The sequence below is a fragment of the Blennius ocellaris genome (genome assembly GCF_963422515.1).
Source record: "Blennius ocellaris genome assembly, chromosome: 16".
NCBI lineage: Eukaryota > Metazoa > Chordata > Actinopteri > Blenniiformes > Blenniidae > Blennius > Blennius ocellaris.
Window position 1 is genome coordinate 9261322 of NC_137665.1, and position 18836 is coordinate 9280157.

The window sequence follows — 18836 nt, forward strand, 5'->3', positions numbered from 1 at the left end:
CCCTCGACCAATATTTCGAAAGGGGGCTTTACACATACAAATAACCACACAATACAAAACATTAGGTTAGTCTACTTGTAGCCTTTAATTGGATTCATGTACAATTCATTTTATGCAATCTACTTTGTCATAAGTTGCCACTGAGTAGTCCACAGTTTGAAATAATATTTAAACCTCAGAGTTTTTATTTTTATGGCTGACACCTTTAGATTTCATTGTCATATTCAACTTTATGTCATATACGTAGGTACAGGCATCACGATGCAGACTGCATTCCACCAAGAGGTGCATAACCATTGATGCATATGAAACATTATGTTTAGAAGGTGGGATATGCGATTATATAATAAAAATATATATGTTTCTATGTGAAAATCTAACAAGATATTACTAAAGGACTTTTGCAGTATTATTTTATAAGTTTTAACAAAGGAATTTAATGCCTATATTTTTCCCATGATGTACGTTTTTAACGGCCCTACTAAATGGTTTTTCAATCAATAATTTATACAAGTAAATTAAATTGAATGCCTTCCATTAACAATGTAACGAAACGTGGTTAAAATGATCTAATAACTTAATTTTTTTATAAAATGGCTTTTTAACAGTATTTTTTGTTTTACGTGTATAATATGTATACGAGCAAGTTACGATAATTTCTAGGAGCCTTCTCTTTTACCTTTGCCCATTGCATAAAGGTTGAGTAGATATTGCATTTAAAAAAATAGCTGTGGGCAATAAGTATGAAGTTAAAATATAATAAACCAAATTTTTTGTTAATACGCTTGATTTTTTTTTTTATTTAAACACTATCTGTACAAATGCACAAACATTAACACCTAAGAGTTATTTTGTTTTTGTTTATTTTTTTCAGCCACCTGAGGACGACGAGCTTCCCCGGCGGGCGCGCGCAACTCAGAATGCGCGCGCCCGCCACCCCTGAGTCGGAAAAATGGTGGCCAGCGTTCGAGTGCAGAAGCTCCTCCGACGATATAAACTCGCGATTGCCGCCGCATTGACCATCCTCCTGATCCAGGGGCTCGTGGTATGGAGCCTGAGAAGTCTGGAAGAAGGCGAGGCGGAGGTGAGGAACTGTCTCCCACGTTGTTTCCGTGACGACGGCGGTTTGTGACTGTGGCGCTTGAGCCATTAGCGCTTTAGCTTAGCTCGCCGTGTGTTGTTGTGCTGGAGCAGCTGTTAGCCGCTCGCAGAAGCGCTTTCAGTACAACCGGGACCAGCCCTGCCTGTCACCGACCACAGCAGCCGAGAAGTTCCCGTTTTTGAAAGCTCCGGTTATAACTTGTTTCGATGGCGGCGTTGGGGGGGGGGGGGGGGGGGGGTCTCGCGGAGATGAACTCACCTGAAGTCCTTGTATATCGGATTAGACGGTGAAGAGTCTGCCCACTGTACCGGGGGGGGGGGGGTGTTTCATGAAGTCGATCGACATCAGCTCATGTTCTGTGTGTATATGTTCTGTTTTATTATTTCATGTTTGATATTTATGACCAGCAGTGGCCTTTTGACCTGTTTCTTTGACCTCCACTTCGCCGCGAGTCATGTTTCTCACAGCACCCAGTTCACCCCGAAGCAGCCGGTTACCCTATTTTACATACCATTGAAACAAGTGATTTAGCCAGAGCCAAGTCCTCTGTGAAAGTTGTCCTTGCACACCTGGATTGCACCCCCTCCAGGGCAGTGCTTCTTCTAATACTCTCTCTAAATCAGGTAAAGTGAGTCGCTGACAGACGTGACCTGAGCAAGTTCAAAACTCTTTTTTTTTTCCTCCTTTTTTTTTTGTTGGGCAAAGCCATTGCTGATGGAGCCACAGGAATGTAACCTAAAACTTGAGACGAGGGCCCTCCTGTCTGGAGGCAAGAAGTGTGGAGCCCATAATATTCTTTTCAGGCTTGATGCTGGTGGCAGAAGCAACAGTGGCTGTCGTGCCAATAAGATATCTGACTAAATAGTTTGTCGAAAAATAACTGGGGGGGGGGGGGGGGTAGTTAACTTGTCAAGTTAACTACTTGACAGGTTTCTGGGAACTTTCTCATTTCCAGAAGTTACATAATTCAACTGCATTTGCTGTTACGCCTATGTGGCACCATAGCACACACCGTGACATGTGGTTCCTCATTTTTGCAGAAGTGATCGGGCGGGTCGTTTTGACTATTGTCACTTGTTTGAGCCTCCAGGCTGTTTGCACCTTCTTCGCACGCATTCAGGCTTCGACAAGCCTCAGCAATGATGCGGCGTCATTTCTATAGGACTACGTGGTTAACTGCTGCTCTTCTGACACTGCGAAAGCGCAAAGGTGCCTTTCCTTTTTTTTTAATTTTCTCTGAGATAGAACTTTAGAAATGTGACCCTCATAGATGCGGAATCAAATTTCAAGCCTGAGCGTGTGCACAGATCATCATTTCACCTCCAAACAGTTCCCCTGTGCTCGGCGGTGACTGCTTTATGCGGCATCTCCTCTAATCAGTGGTTTGCTGTGCATGTGTGAACACAGTCACATGCACCATATCAAAACTCTTGCATGGCAGAGCAAGAGGACTACGAGGACGGCGACTTTGTCATCCCCCTATCATCCTCAGCTTACCCGCGTTTTGCTGCAGAGCTGACTGCTTGCTGCCGCTCAGCGCTTCAGCAGATGGCAGCCCTGATATGGTTTCACTCGACATTAATTGGAAAGGCTGCATCGCTCGCCTTTGAATCAATACTTCTTTTTTGACATGATGGCGCTAATTAAAAGCTGTGAAAGCGAATGATAAGGGAAAAATTAGCCCCCTGCTTCATCTTAGATCTGCGTCAAAACACAATCTGTCAGCTGAAAACTTGAGAGTTACTGTCAGACAGAGAAACCATGAATAATAGAATTAGTCCAAACATAAACTTTTTTTTTTTAATTTGAAACTCGGGACTCTGAGCATTGAGGCCACCCTCGGGACACAGTCCTGAACAGAGTAGGCTTTTATTACTCGAACACTTAAAAACAAATATAAACAACGAAAGTTTGGTTTTACAAGCCTTGTGTGATTTGACCTCTCTGTACGTTTGTCTGCAGCTTTAATGGGACTTGGGAGTTGATTGTTTCTGGGATTGTTACCTATCGTTGGGTTCGGGTTGCACAGGTTTTGTAGAATTGAAAGATTTTTTTCAGAATTTTAGTGCATAACAACAAACGATCACAAAGTCTTTCTCTCGTTACAAACTGCATTGCTTTTGAAATATCAACAAATCACAGAGCAAAGATCCCCGTCTGGATCATTGAATTGAATTCCTACTGCTTCTTGGACTCGTATTTAGTTTTTAAGAGCTTACAGCAATCAGGAGGGAATTCACCAGCACATAACACTGTTGTGGAAGCCCCAAACCTTATGTTGCATTAAAAATACATGACAAAAGCGGCACAAAACTTTTATGCTGACAGCATGTGAAGTGAGTGTCTTTAAAAGTGGCTTCAGACTGACGAAACGGAAACCTTCATTTTGTTTATTTAGTGCTGTCTATTTATGAAAAGTGTGAACGTAGCCATGCACATCCTCTGGCAGATTACCTCTGGTGCAGTTCGATTAAAGTCTGATGGGAGTCTGAATGCAGCACGGACCGAGCACAGGGCACGACGGACTTCAGAAGAGCCGTATCGTAGCAAGTCGTTACAATAATTGTGCATGATGGGTGGTTTTTTTTTCCGCCACTCTGAAGAGCCCACCGCAATTATCCAACGTGCTTTCTGGGGCCTTTATGTGGAGTTTGTGTTTTCAAAACATCTGTCCCTGATGGCTGTCCAGCGTTTTGTTTGCTTACTTTCTCATGAGAAGATTACGTACCTTGAAACAGGCTTTCAGGGCACTGTCTGTTTTTTTGTTTTTTGTTTTTTGTTTTAACCTCTTGCTTTAATGGGAATGAGAGTGCAGTTGGCAAGCAGTCGCTGAGTGTGCTGCATTGTTTGGCAGCTGGCACACCAGGAAGTTTATTATCTGGCTCCTCGTCCAGCCACGCAGCCCCAGTGCTGCTTCTTGTTCCCACCATCTCTGGGCTGTCGGCGTGCCAGTGGTGTGAGTGGAGCGAGTGGAGCGAGCCCACATTGTGCCGTATCGTCTAACAGAGGCCGAAAGCACTCAGCCCACTCGCTGTTCTTCTTCCTCTTCTCCTCCAAACGCATATTTTCAAGGGGCCTTTTGTGTGGTCCTGTAATCTGCTGTTCCAAAGCTATGATGCTTTTTGGCTGCAAGATTTAAAATGGCTTAAATTTCCTTGTTTTGTTTTTTTCCCTGTTAAAGCCTGTCTTCTGTTTTTGGAGATGATTTCTTTCTCCAGTGAGACTGACCCTTTTGCTGCTTCCACTTCCACACGAAACTTTAACTTTGGGAAAGAGTCAGAGAAGTGGGATGATAGCTCTCAATTAGGTCCTCATATTAATGTGTTACCCTTTATGTACAGAGACTATTTTACTTACGCTTTACAGGATTAAACATAATTCAAGTTGGCTGTTTGCCTTTTAAGAGCTACATTATATTCCTGTTGGGGAAAACGCATAGCTCCTTTGGAGCTGATCTTTAGCTTTTATTGACCATTTTCATAGAAGTGCAACTTTATGACAGATACTCAATTTAGAGTGTTTTTTAACTCTCAAAATGAAAATGGGATGCTGCAGTCATGCATGAATGGAGTACACGGAACGATCGTCAGAGTGAGAAACATTGTTTTTATCCACCCATATTAAATCATTTGGGTATTAAAATTAATTAGGGTCATATTAATAGTAACGTTTTATCAATTAGCACGACAGTACGAAGAAACACACTCCCTTGTATGTATTTGGGTGTAGCGCTCTGGCCCTGTTGAGTTCATTCCCTTTGCCTGAGGGAAGCACACTCAGGTTTGTTGACTTAAATTCCTAAATTCATTATGTGTCTCTGAATATGTATGACTAGCCAGTTTTTGCGGATTAGCTTCACAGAGAGACAGAGGCTCAGCTAAAAATATACCAAATGAGAGAAAATGGGGGTGAGAAAAAAAAATTAAAATACAAAAACAAAGCAAGCACATCGTTCCCTCTGGGGCTGCTTCTTAGTAGGCTGTTGTCTTAGTGGAGGTCTTTGTTTATGTCATTCTTGGATTATGAATCAACACCTCCTCTCGGTGGTGTTTATCCAAGATGTTCTTAAGGCAGCCTGGCAACAGACCAACGAATTGAAAATGTATGCCTCTCTTGTTCTCCGCTATCTCTCCTCAGAGGAAAACCAGGCGGTCCAAGCTGCCTGACCACAACAGCCAGGACCCCAAAAGAGACGCCGCACTTTGGGACAAACACAATTCCTTGTCGGGAAGGAACAAGGGAAGATGGAGCGCCAGGTCAGAGAGGACAGGGGGCACGGCGGCCAGCGCACTGAGGAGGGGGAACAGCCGGCAAGCTGGGAAGCCGGGCATCCAACTGAAGACCCCCCAGGAGCGGAGGATGGCTGAGGCCGGACAAGACGGTATGGTCCTCCACGATCTATCCAGCAGCCGCAACTTGAGCGAGACTCGCGGCGGCATCGACGGAGCCGCGAAGCCACCGGCTGCGGCCATACCAGGAGAGCCAGGCAGCGTGGACGGGGCGCACCAGTCCCTCAACAGTGACTTTGTGCCCAAATGTGATATCACCGGCAAAGATGCTCTGTCCGCCCTCCACCGCGCCGGCTCACAGCAGTGCCGGCAGGAGATCGCCAACATCGTCTGCCAGCATCAGGCCGGACAGCTCATGCCACGTGCACTTCCTCAGTTGTGTCCTCAGCTCGGTGAGATCACTTTTCAATTGTTTATTTTATCCTCGCCAATCTGAACACGTCGCCTTGTTTTCAATGTTTTTTTGCTTACACGTCAATTGATGTGATCTTAATCGAGCTTGGGACAGTTTTGACATTTCTGGCGTTTCTCATACGTCAGTGTCCAAACTAAAATGTTCTGAGTCCCAAAGCGTTTCAGCCACAGTGAGGATCTGCGATGACGGGAAGAAGTGCATGAATCATAGGTCATTTTGCTTGTGTGTAACGCCCACCACTTTTCTTGGACAGCGGGTCCAAATTATACGTCACAGGCAGTGAGTCCAGCCACATTTCTATCTGACTTCATACACTTAAGAACTTGTGCAGAGCTGTAGAGTGACGCTAGGGTTAAACTGGGCCAAGACACCCGGAACAGTGGAAGAATGCTACCAAGGCGTAGTTGGCTGTGATCATGTGTGGGAGGTTTTGTTTAACGAGACGAGGAACGAAAACCGGAAAGTTCTTGCACACTAATGTGAACCCTACATGCAACGTACAAGGATGTATTATTAACCACTCAACATTGTTGTTTTGAACACGGAACTATAGCAGCCCTCTATGTTTTGTTCTTCTTTGACTAGGTGTGTCACATCCAGTTCAGGCCTTTGGCGAGCTGGAGAACAGCCTGTCCAAAGTCGAGAACCCTGTCAGAGTGGCTTTTGTCCTCATGGTGCACGGTCGCGCTGTCCGGCAGCTCAAGCGCCTTATTAAAGCCATTTACCACCGCGACCACTACTACTACATCCATGTGGACAAGGTAAACACCGTGTGCCTTCACTTCCACTTCATCACCGTCACATGGGAAGAATGCATCTCGGTTCCATTGGTTTTACAGTAGTGCTCTATATATGGTTTCAACCCTGCTGGCTTCAATGAGCTCACAAAAGCTCTCACCGGTTAGGTCTTCCTGCATTATGAAGGTTAAATTTATCCCACGGGTCTCGCACTGTGGTAAAGGGGATTAGCCTGGATAGAGTAAAGTGTGGTTATTCTTAGGGGCTGGATTTAGAGGAGGAAAAGTCTGCTATTATGTACAGCTGGAAGGCAGAAGACAAATGTAAGGCCGGCGATAACCGAGGTGGAGACCTCATGCGTGTCGAGCAGAGAAGCAGGTGCCTGTGCCAGCACAGCTCTGCAGCAGGAAAGGTTGTCGCAGGGGGGGGGGAGTCTTCTGTTCTGCTGCCGGGGGGACGGCGGGACGGCTCCGAGGAGGCAGTGATGAATACGAAGTCATTGGGAAAGTCACAACACAGACTCCATCTGAGACACTTTGCCAGCCTCGCCTCATCCATCTTTGAGGAGAAAGCGTGTTTAAAGTATGAGGGGAATAAAACGGGATCAGGCAGCGCTACGTTTGTGTTACGTCTCCCAAGTTACTAGTTCTTCTCGCTTACAGAGACATTCAATTTTTATTTCACCCCCCCCATGTTATTTTCGTCTAGAATACTAATGATCAGAAAAATCATGAAAAACGTTGAGTCCTGATATTAAATATCCTCTCGATACTGTGTTAAATACATTGGACGGAGACGGAATAAAAACAGTTTTTGCATCAGAAACACGATTTGACTTCATGTCCCTGAAGAATTCATTTCCAAGTGTCGGTTTCTCTTAAACTGCCCATTTATCGCCTGAGCGCCTTTATTAGCTGTTTATTTGGGACTAGACTGCGTGTTAATTAGTTGATAATTAACTTCATCAAACTCCCGAGTGGAAATGACAAAAGGTCTTTTGAACTTTTTTTTTCTTCCGGAGCGTTCATGTGAATCAGTAGCCAGACGCTCACTCGCACACGGTTAACGTTTCTGCGTGAAGCCCGACGCCTCTGCGGATCTTTAATCTCCTCCTCTGTTCCCTCTTAATGTTTAATCTCTGCTTTGCAGTTAGCTCAGGACCGTCATTTCACATTAGTTAATTTCTAATTCTAATCATCTAGGTGTGCCATCGCCACCGACCAAAGGAGGACAGGAAACAAACACAAACATTTTGATATTTGTTCTCTCTGCCGTCCTGACGGTTCGCCGCACAAAGCGCCATGTGGCTGCTGTTATTTTCAGATCAAATTCTTTCATCAGGAGCCAGATTGTGGTGATGGTCTTGGCAACGTTGCAGCTACAGATCACTGGGAACAGTCGCAAACCTAAGACTAGATTATGTGAATGGCTTTTTTTTTTTTTTTGCCGGTTTTTTAATAATAAACATACAACTTACCCCCTCGAGGTTCTTCAACAAAAATTTAATAAACAGAATAATACACAAACAAATACGGGAGTAGTCAGACAGGAATTGGGTGACTTGATGTTTTAAGTATATTATTCAAAGAGCTGTGTTGAAAAGGGAAAACCTACAAACCGCATAAAGGAACTCCAGATCAGAGTGACGGTTTTGTGGGATTCTTATATCTTGTATCTCAGTTTCTTCAAGCGTAGAGCAGAAAATAGCTCCCTCAACCACTGCAGAAATGACGGGGATTTGACTGCCAATTTAAAAAAGTACGAGTCGTCGCGCAAGACCGTCTTGTTTGATTGTTTTGATTCCCGATCACCCAGCGGTCCGGCTACATGCACCGGGAGGTCCTGCAGATAGCCCAGCAGTTCTCAAACATACGCGCCACGCCCTGGCGAATGGTGACCATCTGGGGAGGGGCCAGTCTTCTGAAGGCTTATCTACGCACCATGCAGGACCTGCTGTCCATGCTCGACTGGAAGTGGGACTTCTTCGTCAATCTCAGCGCCACCGATTTCCCTACCAGGTGAGTCGGTATATTTACAAGAGGACTTTCATGCCATCAATTACGACGATAACATCTTGATGTCTTTGTACTAGTTCTTCTCAACTTTTTTTTATTTTTATTATTATTATTAGATTTGGCTTTTGTCAACCCAACGACTCACAGATGCGAATAATCATATTTCTGATCTACTTTGTGTTTTCTGTTGCATTATATTCTGTAGCACCGTTTACCAATTTCAAAAAGGCAGCTTAAAAAAAAAAAACCTGGCGAGAGTCACACTGAACTCTTTCTACTCTTGATGCATTAATGGTTAAAATAACATTTGCAGCAAGATGAATAGTGTAATCTGGTAGCGGCAATAAAAAGCTTGTGTTTGCCGGTGAAACGCAGCGCTTGGCAGTAAATGGCTCTCTTTTGTGCTGGTTACTGCTGGCCGTGTTTCTGAAGCTGCTATTTGAAGCCCTTTCAGAGCAGCTACTCCTCCACCTGAATCGTCCCACTGGGTTCACAAGCCGAGCCTCCTAAGTACTGTCCAGAGTTGCTAAATTTAGTCGGTCCTACACTCCAGCCAGCACACTTTTGTTTTTGTTTTTTTCTTTCTCGATTTCATCCATCCTCTTTTCAAAACTCACCGTTATCCCCTCCTGCAGGACCAATGATGAGCTGGTGGCGTTCCTGTCGCTGCACAGAAACCAGAACTTTCTCAAGTCCCACGGGAGGGAGAACGCTCGGTGAGGACATGGACCTTCAGGATGCCGAATTACATATTTTGTCAGCATATCCACATTTTTGTAGAATTCATTATTCAATTAAAGTTCACTCACTGCTCATTAGAAATAAGAGACGGGCACAATCGAGTACAAATAAATCTTATATATCCAGTAAAAAGGTTTCTTATCATCTGTATTGGTGTTCTAACATAAAAATGATGTCTTTAAGCATTTAAATGATTCAATGCAGTGTTGCTTGTCAGCAAAGGTGATTTGATGACCCCCGTTACCTCCTGTTCATCCTCAACCACGTTCGGTGTCTCCAGGTTCATTAAGAAGCAGGGCCTTGACCGTCTCTTCCACGAGTGCGACAACCACATGTGGCGCCTCGGTGAGCGCAGCACCCCCGAGGGCCTGGAGGTCTCGGGCGGCTCCGATTGGTTCGCCCTCACCCGCCGCTTCGTGGAGTACGTCATGACCTCCCAGGATGACCTGGTGTCGGGGCTGAAGCAGTTCTATACCTACGCCCTGCTCCCCGCCGAGGTGAGCCAGCCCCGAGGTGGTCGGTTTAATCTCCCATAGTGGAGAGAGACGGCTTCCGACACAAATCTCTCCGGCTTGTCCTCCTCTGCCAAGTCAGAAGAGCCCAGCAGCGGAGATAACGTAATACTTTAAGCTATCTGGCTCACTGTGCAGCAGAAGTGCCAGTTGAGAAGAGGGTTCACTCCAGTTTATCTGTTTGGTTAAGTCTCGGAAGAGCTACCGCGGTACGTCCCCTCCACTGAGCGGTGACCCTTTTATAGTTCCGAATCTGTGGTTTCAAGCAGTTTATGCATATCTGTGGCACTTCACCGAACCCTCATTCTGACACAGTGCAGCCTTTGTTTTCTTGCACGTTGTTGTAATTACACCCCCCCCCCCCCCCCCCCCCCCCCCCTCTTTTGCAGTCCTTCTTCCACACGGTACTCGGGAACAGTCATATGTGCGAAACCCTGGTGGACAACAACCTGCGAGTCACCAACTGGAATCGTAAGCTGGGGTGTAAATGCCAATACAAACACATTGTTGACTGGTGCGGCTGCTCTCCAAACGACTTCAAGCCGCAAGACCTTATCCGGATTCAGGTGAGTGTGCCAGAGGATGGAGTGGAACCAAATCCTTTCAGTTAGCTTTATTAAACTTCTGTTTTATTAAATGTCTTGCAGTTTACCAAATGGCTTGTGTTTTCAATTAGAGAGTGTAAACTCAGAAGGGGTGTACAAAATTTGGACGATGTGAATGAGACACTGATGGAGTGGCAGACCGACTGCTGCTAACGCACATCTAGAGACCCTCTTCTCCTAATTGGAAGGGACTAATTGAATTACAGAAGCTGTTAATCATTTCATCTGGATTGGTTATTAACATCATAGCAAAAATAAAACTTGATCTAAAAAAAAAAACTTTCTAGAACTATTAGAGGGGTACTTTGGACTTCTGGCCTATTTTCCTTTCAGCCACTGGGGGGACAATTGAGATGAGTTGTCTTCACTTTTAGGGTTGAGTACTTCTCATATGAGTTGCTTTTCATCATTCTGATTTAAAAAATAAATAAATGTCTCTTTCTTCTCCTCTGTAGCAATTGACCCGTCCGACATTCTTTGCCCGCAAGTTTGAGTCCTCGGTGAACCAGGAGGCCATTGACATCCTGGACACTCACCTGTATGGGCAGTACGCGCCAGGCACCGTGGCAATCAAGGCGTACTGGGAGAGCCTGTTTGAGCAGCAGGATGGGATGGCCTCTGTCAGTGACGTGGCGCTCACTGCATACACGTCTTTCATTCGCCTTGGCCTCAAAAGTCTGGTGACCACCAATAGCAACATGGAGGCCTGCAGGTGAGCGATCTGGCGACCTTCTCTTCATGTCGCCACTGACACTTCGGATGTTGGCTGGAAATAATTCCATTTTGAACTGATTGGGTTAAACTTTTTGCTGCAGGCTGGAACCAGTGGGCTACCCGCTGTCTGTGCATCTGTACTTTTACGACGACCGATTTCAAGGCTACCTGATTCGTCAGGAAGTTCAGGCCGTGGGGTCCAAAGCCAGAGAGGCAGTCGAGATGTGGGCGGTACCTCAAGCCACACTTGTCCTTGGAAGAAACCTGAAAGAGTTTGAAAGGCTCAAGAACCTGGAAGTAAGCACTTCTGATTTTTTTTTTTTAATGAAGTTTTAGGATCAAGGAACCCTAAGAAAAAGCTTTATGGGGAGATCCTTTGCTGATATGAGAAATTGAGGTGGCATTATCAGGGCATGATCTTACCAAAATGAAAGTTTGATGTTTAATTAGTTTTAGAAAGAAAAAAAAAAATATATATATATATATATATACTTATTAAAAAAAAAACATTAATATTGGAAGGAAAGTAAATCCATTCACCTCGTCTTCAGTTACAACATGAAAGTCACATATGTGGGTGTTCTGCGGTATCGTCTCATCTTGACAGATTGGCACCGACTGGGACCCCAAAGAAAGAATCTTCCGTAACTTTGGCGGGGTGATCGGTCCTTTGGATGAACCGCTGGCGGTCCAGAAGTGGGCACGTGGTCCAAACCTGACCGCCACCATCGTGTGGGTCGACCCGGCTCTGGTGGTGGCAGCATCGTACGACATCAGCGTGGACGTGGATGCCGAGTACACTCAGTACAAGCCACCGCTGCAGCGCCCGCTGCGCCCTGGCACGTGGACGGTACAAGTGTTGAAACAGTGGGAACGCATGGCAGTGGTTCGCTTTCTGGTCATGCCGTTAACCTTCAATAATAAGGAGCCGTTGCGCAAAGGTCAGACGCCGATTCACTGATTCACCCCATTTAAAAAAATTTTTTTTTTAATCTGCGCTTTAAATTGAATTGGAAGCTTATTTCTCCTTTTTTTCTGTTTCCTGCTCTCCAGAAGAGGACAGCTGGCTCCATTCAGGCCCGCCAGGTAACGTGTACCTGGAGCAAAGCTTCCAGCAGCTCAGTTCAGTGCTGAAGTTGCCTCCTCAGGAATCCGCCATGCAGGCAGCGCAGCGCAACGCCCAGCTGGTGGGCCAGCCCCTGGGAGCCTGGGTGGACAGTAGTGTGAAGATCTTCTGGGTCAGCGGGGGCCTGTGCTCCACCGAGACTTCTTCTTGCCCAGCTGTGGGCTCCTGCTCCATAACCACCTGGAGCTCCATGTCGCCCGACCCCAAATCTGAACTCGGCCCCGTCAAGAGCAACGGACGCATCAGGTAGCAGCCCGAGAACGGAGAAAGCCTTCGACTCCCATCGCGCACGTAGGAAGACTGTGGGGGAAGCTGGGCCGACACTGAAGACTCGTCGGCGCAGCGTTCAGACCCAGATATTGGCTGTGAGCGAAGCAACAGGAATCCCTGCGACGAGGAGTTGCCTTTCTGCTGGAAATTTGCACATTCGAGACACTTGCAAGCGCAAAGACTTGTACCACTGTTTGGTGAATGGGTACACAAATTGTCCTCTTTAGCCGACGCGCGGGTTTTTTTTTCCCCGGCCGTGGTTCGCGTTCGCTGAAGCGCGTTGAAAATCCCTCTGCACACGTGTGAACTCTGCCCGAGTGCACACTTCTCTCTTCTTCGAAAGAATCAGGAAGCGGTGGTGGAAAATTCCTCAGCAGGCCCGTGCTGTATCTTCATTTCAAGGGAGAGTGGCACCTTTGTATCGTATTATTGTGCTTATTTTGAAGCATTATTATGTAAGCATGTGGGAGAGACGGATGAAGTGCACTTTACTGTAAGACTATGTTACACAAAGGTCACTTGGTTACAGGGTGAGAAGTAAACGGTGAGGGTTGATGTTTATTTTTTATCTACAGTAGGCACATACCTAGACCTCCACTCCCTGCCGCACAGACACATCAGTAAAGACTCGGGGTCAAGAGGCAGGTTAGGTAAAGGAATGAGGATTTTTGGGTATAAGTCGTATTTTATCAATATTGTGTTTACAGTGAGATATCTTTCATATATCCTTCATACGTTTTGGTTTGTCCAATTGCCTGAAATCACTCCAAAGTGTCATTATTTCCATTGTCTCGAAAAGAAATCCCACTCTGTTATTATCATGGTGAAAGGAAGTGCCTAGACAGCCGTCAGTGCTGCAGACAGCCAAGATGTCTTCGAAGCTCATCTAAAATGGTCGATCTAGAAAGTTCCACTGAAAAGGTACAACTTGACGAACTCCAGTGGAGTTGCATCAAGTTTTTTTTTTGTGTTTTTTTTTTTTTTGTCAGTTTGACGTAGCATGTTTTAGGATCATGCAGGAGGCTCAACTAAAGCTAAAGGAATGTGATCTATTGCGTTATTTTTTGAAAAATACGTTACCCGTGTTTGATGAAGAAGATTGACATCACTTTAATTTTCATAAAGTCCGCCTGCTAGCATTGCTAATGCTTAGATCTGTTTATTCTTCACAATACTGCCACTATATGGGAGAAACTCACCGAAATATTTAGTTACACCAAAATAAATAAGAGATGGCGACAGCAGAAAGGTCGGCTGGCGGATTTGGCCTCAATGGAAGCGGATATCTGTCAGCATGTGACCCGGATCGGAGTTAAAAGAGAGCAAACAACAGGGGCAGTGTTTGCTTCTTGTCTGAGATGATTTACGATCGTGTCGTTTCTGGAGTAAGAGAACGGGTTTATTTTCCCCGCAAAAAAGTAAACGTGCGTAACTCCAGGTCTCCGGCTTCATCTTTGAGAGTCACTTATGATTTGGTTCTAATATCCAGATCAACCTGGAGCTTCTCTTTGTCTCCACATGTTACTCTGGAAGTAATCTCAGCCACCGATATGACAAATATCACTGTAAAATGATGGTTTTAGTTTCTGATTTGATCGATTTGTATACCAGTCAACATCTGAGGTTAAGATTCTCTTAGTAATGAGACGTTTAGCATTATAGTTCTGCTTCTAACAAATCAAACAAGTCACTTCTGACCTGTTGAGGATAAAACTGCACGTCGGAGACATTTTCTTCCTCTTACTTCTGGCATTGCAGAAGCGGAGTCACAGAACTGGAGAGTGCATCACTGTCAATATAAAGAACAGTGGGTTTGATTGTGTGGGCTCAGTCTTTCTCTTTTCAACTAGTCTTTGAACCTCAAGGTGATGTGTTTTTATTGAGCACGGCTGTCAATGGCAACCGATGCCTGCGCTCTGCTTCTATAGCCGGCGATGCATCACTTTGACCCAAACTACATAAAATCCAACGAATGTGTGATTTTTGTAATCATCTCACCTTATTGGTGTGACGTTACTTTTGATTCTAGTTAGTTTTCTTCTAAACTAAATTCACCCGCCGTCGGTGGCTTACTATTTTTTTTATCATCTTCATTGAAAGTGATGTCAAACTTTTCTTGAAGAGAAAGCTAATTATTGTCCCCAAAAAATTCAAGTGGTCCTGTCATTGGAAGGGTTTTAACCCATTATGCCTCCTGTGTGTGTTCATATGGAGAACTGTGGTATTGGTTTGAGTGCTTAGTTCGTATCAAAAGGTTATTGATATTTCATTTGATACGATTCGTTTCATGTGAAGTTTTAAAATGTGCTGCCACTGTATGTTTGTGGTTTTATTTGTTCAGTGTGATCGGGAAACTCTCAGTTGCCTTGATGTGGAAAATATGAATTGTTTACTGTGGAATAATAGGATCCAGAGATGTGCAATTATTGCCTTTTCAGAGAAAAAAGAAATCCCCCACCCCCCCACCCCCCGTCTGTGTTTCCGTTTGGGTTCTCACTCGGTTTGATGCAAGCTTTTCTGTTCTTCAATAACGTTGCCCACCATATGAGTTTAAGTGACCTTGTTTACCTTGCACAGTGCAGTCGCTTCAGTGAAGCTCGTCTTTTATCCAGAGGGAATGGGCAGATTAATGGCTGTAAACGGGCGTTATTTTTCTATCCGGTTCAAGAGGAATTGTGTATGCTGTGTGTTTATCACTCGAAACTGTTTGGAACTGCTGTCCTAATTGTGTCACGTTCAACCGGCCGCCTGTCTCGCGTCTTGTGACGCAGACCCTCTGTGTCTTGCGGGGGGACGGGTGCTTCGGGGTCTCGGTCCGAGCGCCACCAGTCTGGCTGGGTGAGTCACCGTGGACACGTTGGGGACTTTGGCCTGTCACTGTTTGCCTCCAAAAAAAAAAATCTCTGAGACATACAGACTGGTGACTCAATAAAAAAAAAAAAAAAACACTTAAAGTTTTGTCACGGTTTTTTTTCTTTCTTGTCTTTTAACATCAAATTGAATCAATCTTTATTTATATAGCACTTTTTTTATACAATGAAGTAACACAAAGTGCTTAACAAGAATTAAAAACAGTGCAAAGATAAAATGGATGAATCAAAAGCAAATGAACACACACGCACACATGCAGGCACACACCATAAGTGAAGACATGCTTAGTGATATGAAGACATGTCCGACTTTGATCCTTGTGACATCAAGTTCTGAAATGTGTCTAAAGTTAATTATTTTCATTACATTTAGCAGGATTATTTTTTCAAAGCACGACATCCTAATGAGTGGGAGAGGTGCTCTCCAAGGTGCTGAACGCTTCCCTGACATGGTTTATCTCATAAATACTGTAAGCTCCGTACACTTCCGTGTTCGCTTTCCTCTTAATATTCATCATTATGCCAATATTACATTTTCTCTTGAGGTGCTCGGAAGTAAAAACGGGCAGAGAAGAGGAGAGGCATTATTCGACACGATCGGGAGTGGACGTTGTCCGTTTAATTCACCCGCAGGAAAATCCAGCTGCTGATGTTGAGAATGAGCAGGATGGAGGGTGTGTGTGAAGTGCAGGGAGATGGTTTCCTCCACCGACCTTTCCCTATAACAAACATCAGAAGATGCAAGATGCAAAAGAATATTTAAAAAAGGCACCAACTGTGCACTTAAGATAACACCTACTTGTAAATGTAAGAAGTTATCTTTTAGTTATCATGAAATCCCACTAGTTTTTAAAGAAGTATCGACAACACGAGATGAGGGACCGGCTAATTTCCACACATGCATACACAGACTGAGTCATAAACATCAAACACAGTACAGTATTTATGAGGTAGAATCAACAACAACAAAAAACACAATCCCTCAGTGCAGAGATTACTTTGATTGTCTTCATCATTACAATAGTTACACAGATTCACATTAATGGGACGACAAGTAAAAGCTTGTCCTTGCACGACTCGCAAGTTGTGTATTTTATTGCTGCTACTCTTAACAGTTTAATCCCTTTTGATGCTTCAAGAGCCTCAATAATTCAATTATTGGATATTTATGGAACAAGTATTGTATTGTAGCAAGCCGAGAACGAGCTCCCACGTCCCGGCTAATTAAATTTGTGATTGCGTTTGTTGCTTTGCCGAGTTGAACACTGCCAGAAAACTACAGAGCACACGAGATAGCGGACGCTCCAGCTTTGTGCAAGCTGCAATGAGCCAGTTAGCGTTGGCTCTTGAAGTATGCAGTTTATCTTGAAGTCCCCTTTTTTTTTTTTTTTTTTTTTATGTGTGACAAGAAACACCTCAGTTATAAAGTATAGAAGACACAGAGCAGACAATGTCCTCGACTTTATATAAAATGCCAGGAGTGACGGCTCTATGTGAAGCTGTCAGCGCGGTGAGATGTCGGTGACCTTCCAACACAACCCACAGGACTGATTTGTATTATTAAATGACTCATTTTATTATGGGAATCTGGAGTTTCAGCTGTTTTCAGGGTTACTGTGACACATCTCATGTAAACTCAGAAATCTCATGTTGCCATGGCGACATCGTCCGCTTCTTTGCCGAGGGGCCTTTGCCTCAGTCAAATCGCCACCTCCGGCCATACTCTAAACACACACACACACACACACACACACACACACACACACACACACACACACACACCCCATCTGCTCCAATGTGCTTTCTCATGTTGCCGCTCTCTTCTCCAGCAACACGGGGCCCTGGGAACATTTTACATGCCAGCATCAAAATTTAATGTGGGATTCATGAAATAGTAATATGTTGAATTAAGGCTAGACCACCTGAGGTCATGAGTCATCAACACAGCTGCTCCGCCTCTGGTCTGCAACGTTTGAACTTCAGGGACAATTTCTGCCTGTGCCTGTGTGTGACATCAGCATTCGACCTCAGCAACCACCCCAAAATAATGCCTGGTATTCAGAAATAAAAGAACAGTGTGACGTTGGTTTCCCTTCCAGACAAAAAAGCATAGACCTGCAGAATCGTCCTTGCTGGTGTATTATTGTGTGCCGGATCAGGCTGCCTTATAAGTGTTAATTAAATATATATCTAGATGTAAGAAAACAAGAACTTACTTCTTTGCATGTGTGGTGTGACAGTGTGAGGAGGGTGCGACCTCCTGACTTGTTTGAGGAGATTTAGGATCCACTTTCTCCGAGCTTTCAAGCTTCTTCTTTTTTTAAATTTAATTCTATATCCACAGCAGTGAGATTGTTGCTTTAGTCAGCGTTTTAAACGGCTGCATCTTCAAAGCACAGTAAGAAAAAGCCAATTCAAGGAACAGGATAGCCTCTGATTTTCATCCTACAGCCGCTCAAGCTGTCACAAAGTTGGGCTTTCAAAAGTGAGAGCAAATCGAATGTGAAGAACATAAATGTGGGTGATTAAAGGGAACGTATTGCACGCGTCAGAGCGCCGCAGGCTGTCACACGGCTCCGTATGTGGGCTCTTTGAGGCTGCAGATAAGAAGCAGGCAGCCGGGCCGGGTCTACTGGAGGAGGAGCTGTGCATGTGTGTGTGTGTGTGAGTGCGTGTGAGTGCGTGTGTGTGCGTGTGCGCGGTGGGGTGATAAATGTCAACAAAACAGGCAAGCATCTGCTGCCAAGGAGCTCCAGGCTGGGTACACAGGCTCCCAGTGAGACGATAACCATGGCGACAAGGGCAGTTGATGCCAATGTCCAGAGCTGTGGCGGCAAATCATCACGTGGTGTGAGGGACGACCCCGGGTCAGCAGCAGCGTCACCACTGGCCGTTGTTTTCAACTGTGTCCGACTGTCTGCCTGTGTGAGCTGTGATGTGTACCTGTAGATTCCTGCAGGAAAAAAAAACTCCCCGGTTCTTCACTCGCCAAAACATGGCTTTTCTTTTCATGGTTCCCCCTGTATAGATTTTTTGGGAAGATGCAAGAGGTTTTTTATGGCATAACAGCCAAAGCCAGGCACGATGTTAAAACTATTAAAACAGCCAAGATACAAATTCTAGTTCATGGAAAGACGAGCAAAGTACAAAACATTTAACGAAGCGTTGAATGTATTTAATGAAATTGCATCAAAGAATATTAAACTTTATGATATTTGCATTATTGTTAATGTTTTTGCAATTCAACTCAAACTTGAATCACCAGCAGTTCATTATTCAAATACATTTCAAATACTTACATTTTTTAAAAATCTAACTCGCAAGAACAAAAGTATAAAAAAAGCCAAACTCTATAAAATATATTTTATTCATAATATTACCACATAAAAGCAAAGTGCTAATTGCTAAAGAAAACTCCCTTTCTGTACACCTTTCTCAG

The 18836-nt window shown here is 44.6% G+C and overlaps 1 protein-coding gene across 1 annotated transcript; it reads left to right on the top strand.

Moving 5' to 3' along the window:
• Window positions 1-952: 952 nt before the first annotated feature.
• xylt2 (xylosyltransferase II) lies at window positions 953-15444 on the top strand (the record flags this gene model as incomplete). Its single annotated transcript, XM_080512190.1, has 11 exons — window positions 953-1084; window positions 5240-5783; window positions 6392-6567; window positions 8360-8562; window positions 9195-9275; window positions 9581-9797; window positions 10202-10378; window positions 10873-11129; window positions 11233-11428; window positions 11739-12072; window positions 12185-15444. 11 exons carry the CDS (start codon window positions 953-955, stop codon window positions 12505-12507), a joined length of 2640 nt encoding a protein of 879 aa, XP_080368316.1. The 3' UTR covers window positions 12508-15444.
• Window positions 15445-18836: the final 3392 nt, after the last annotated feature.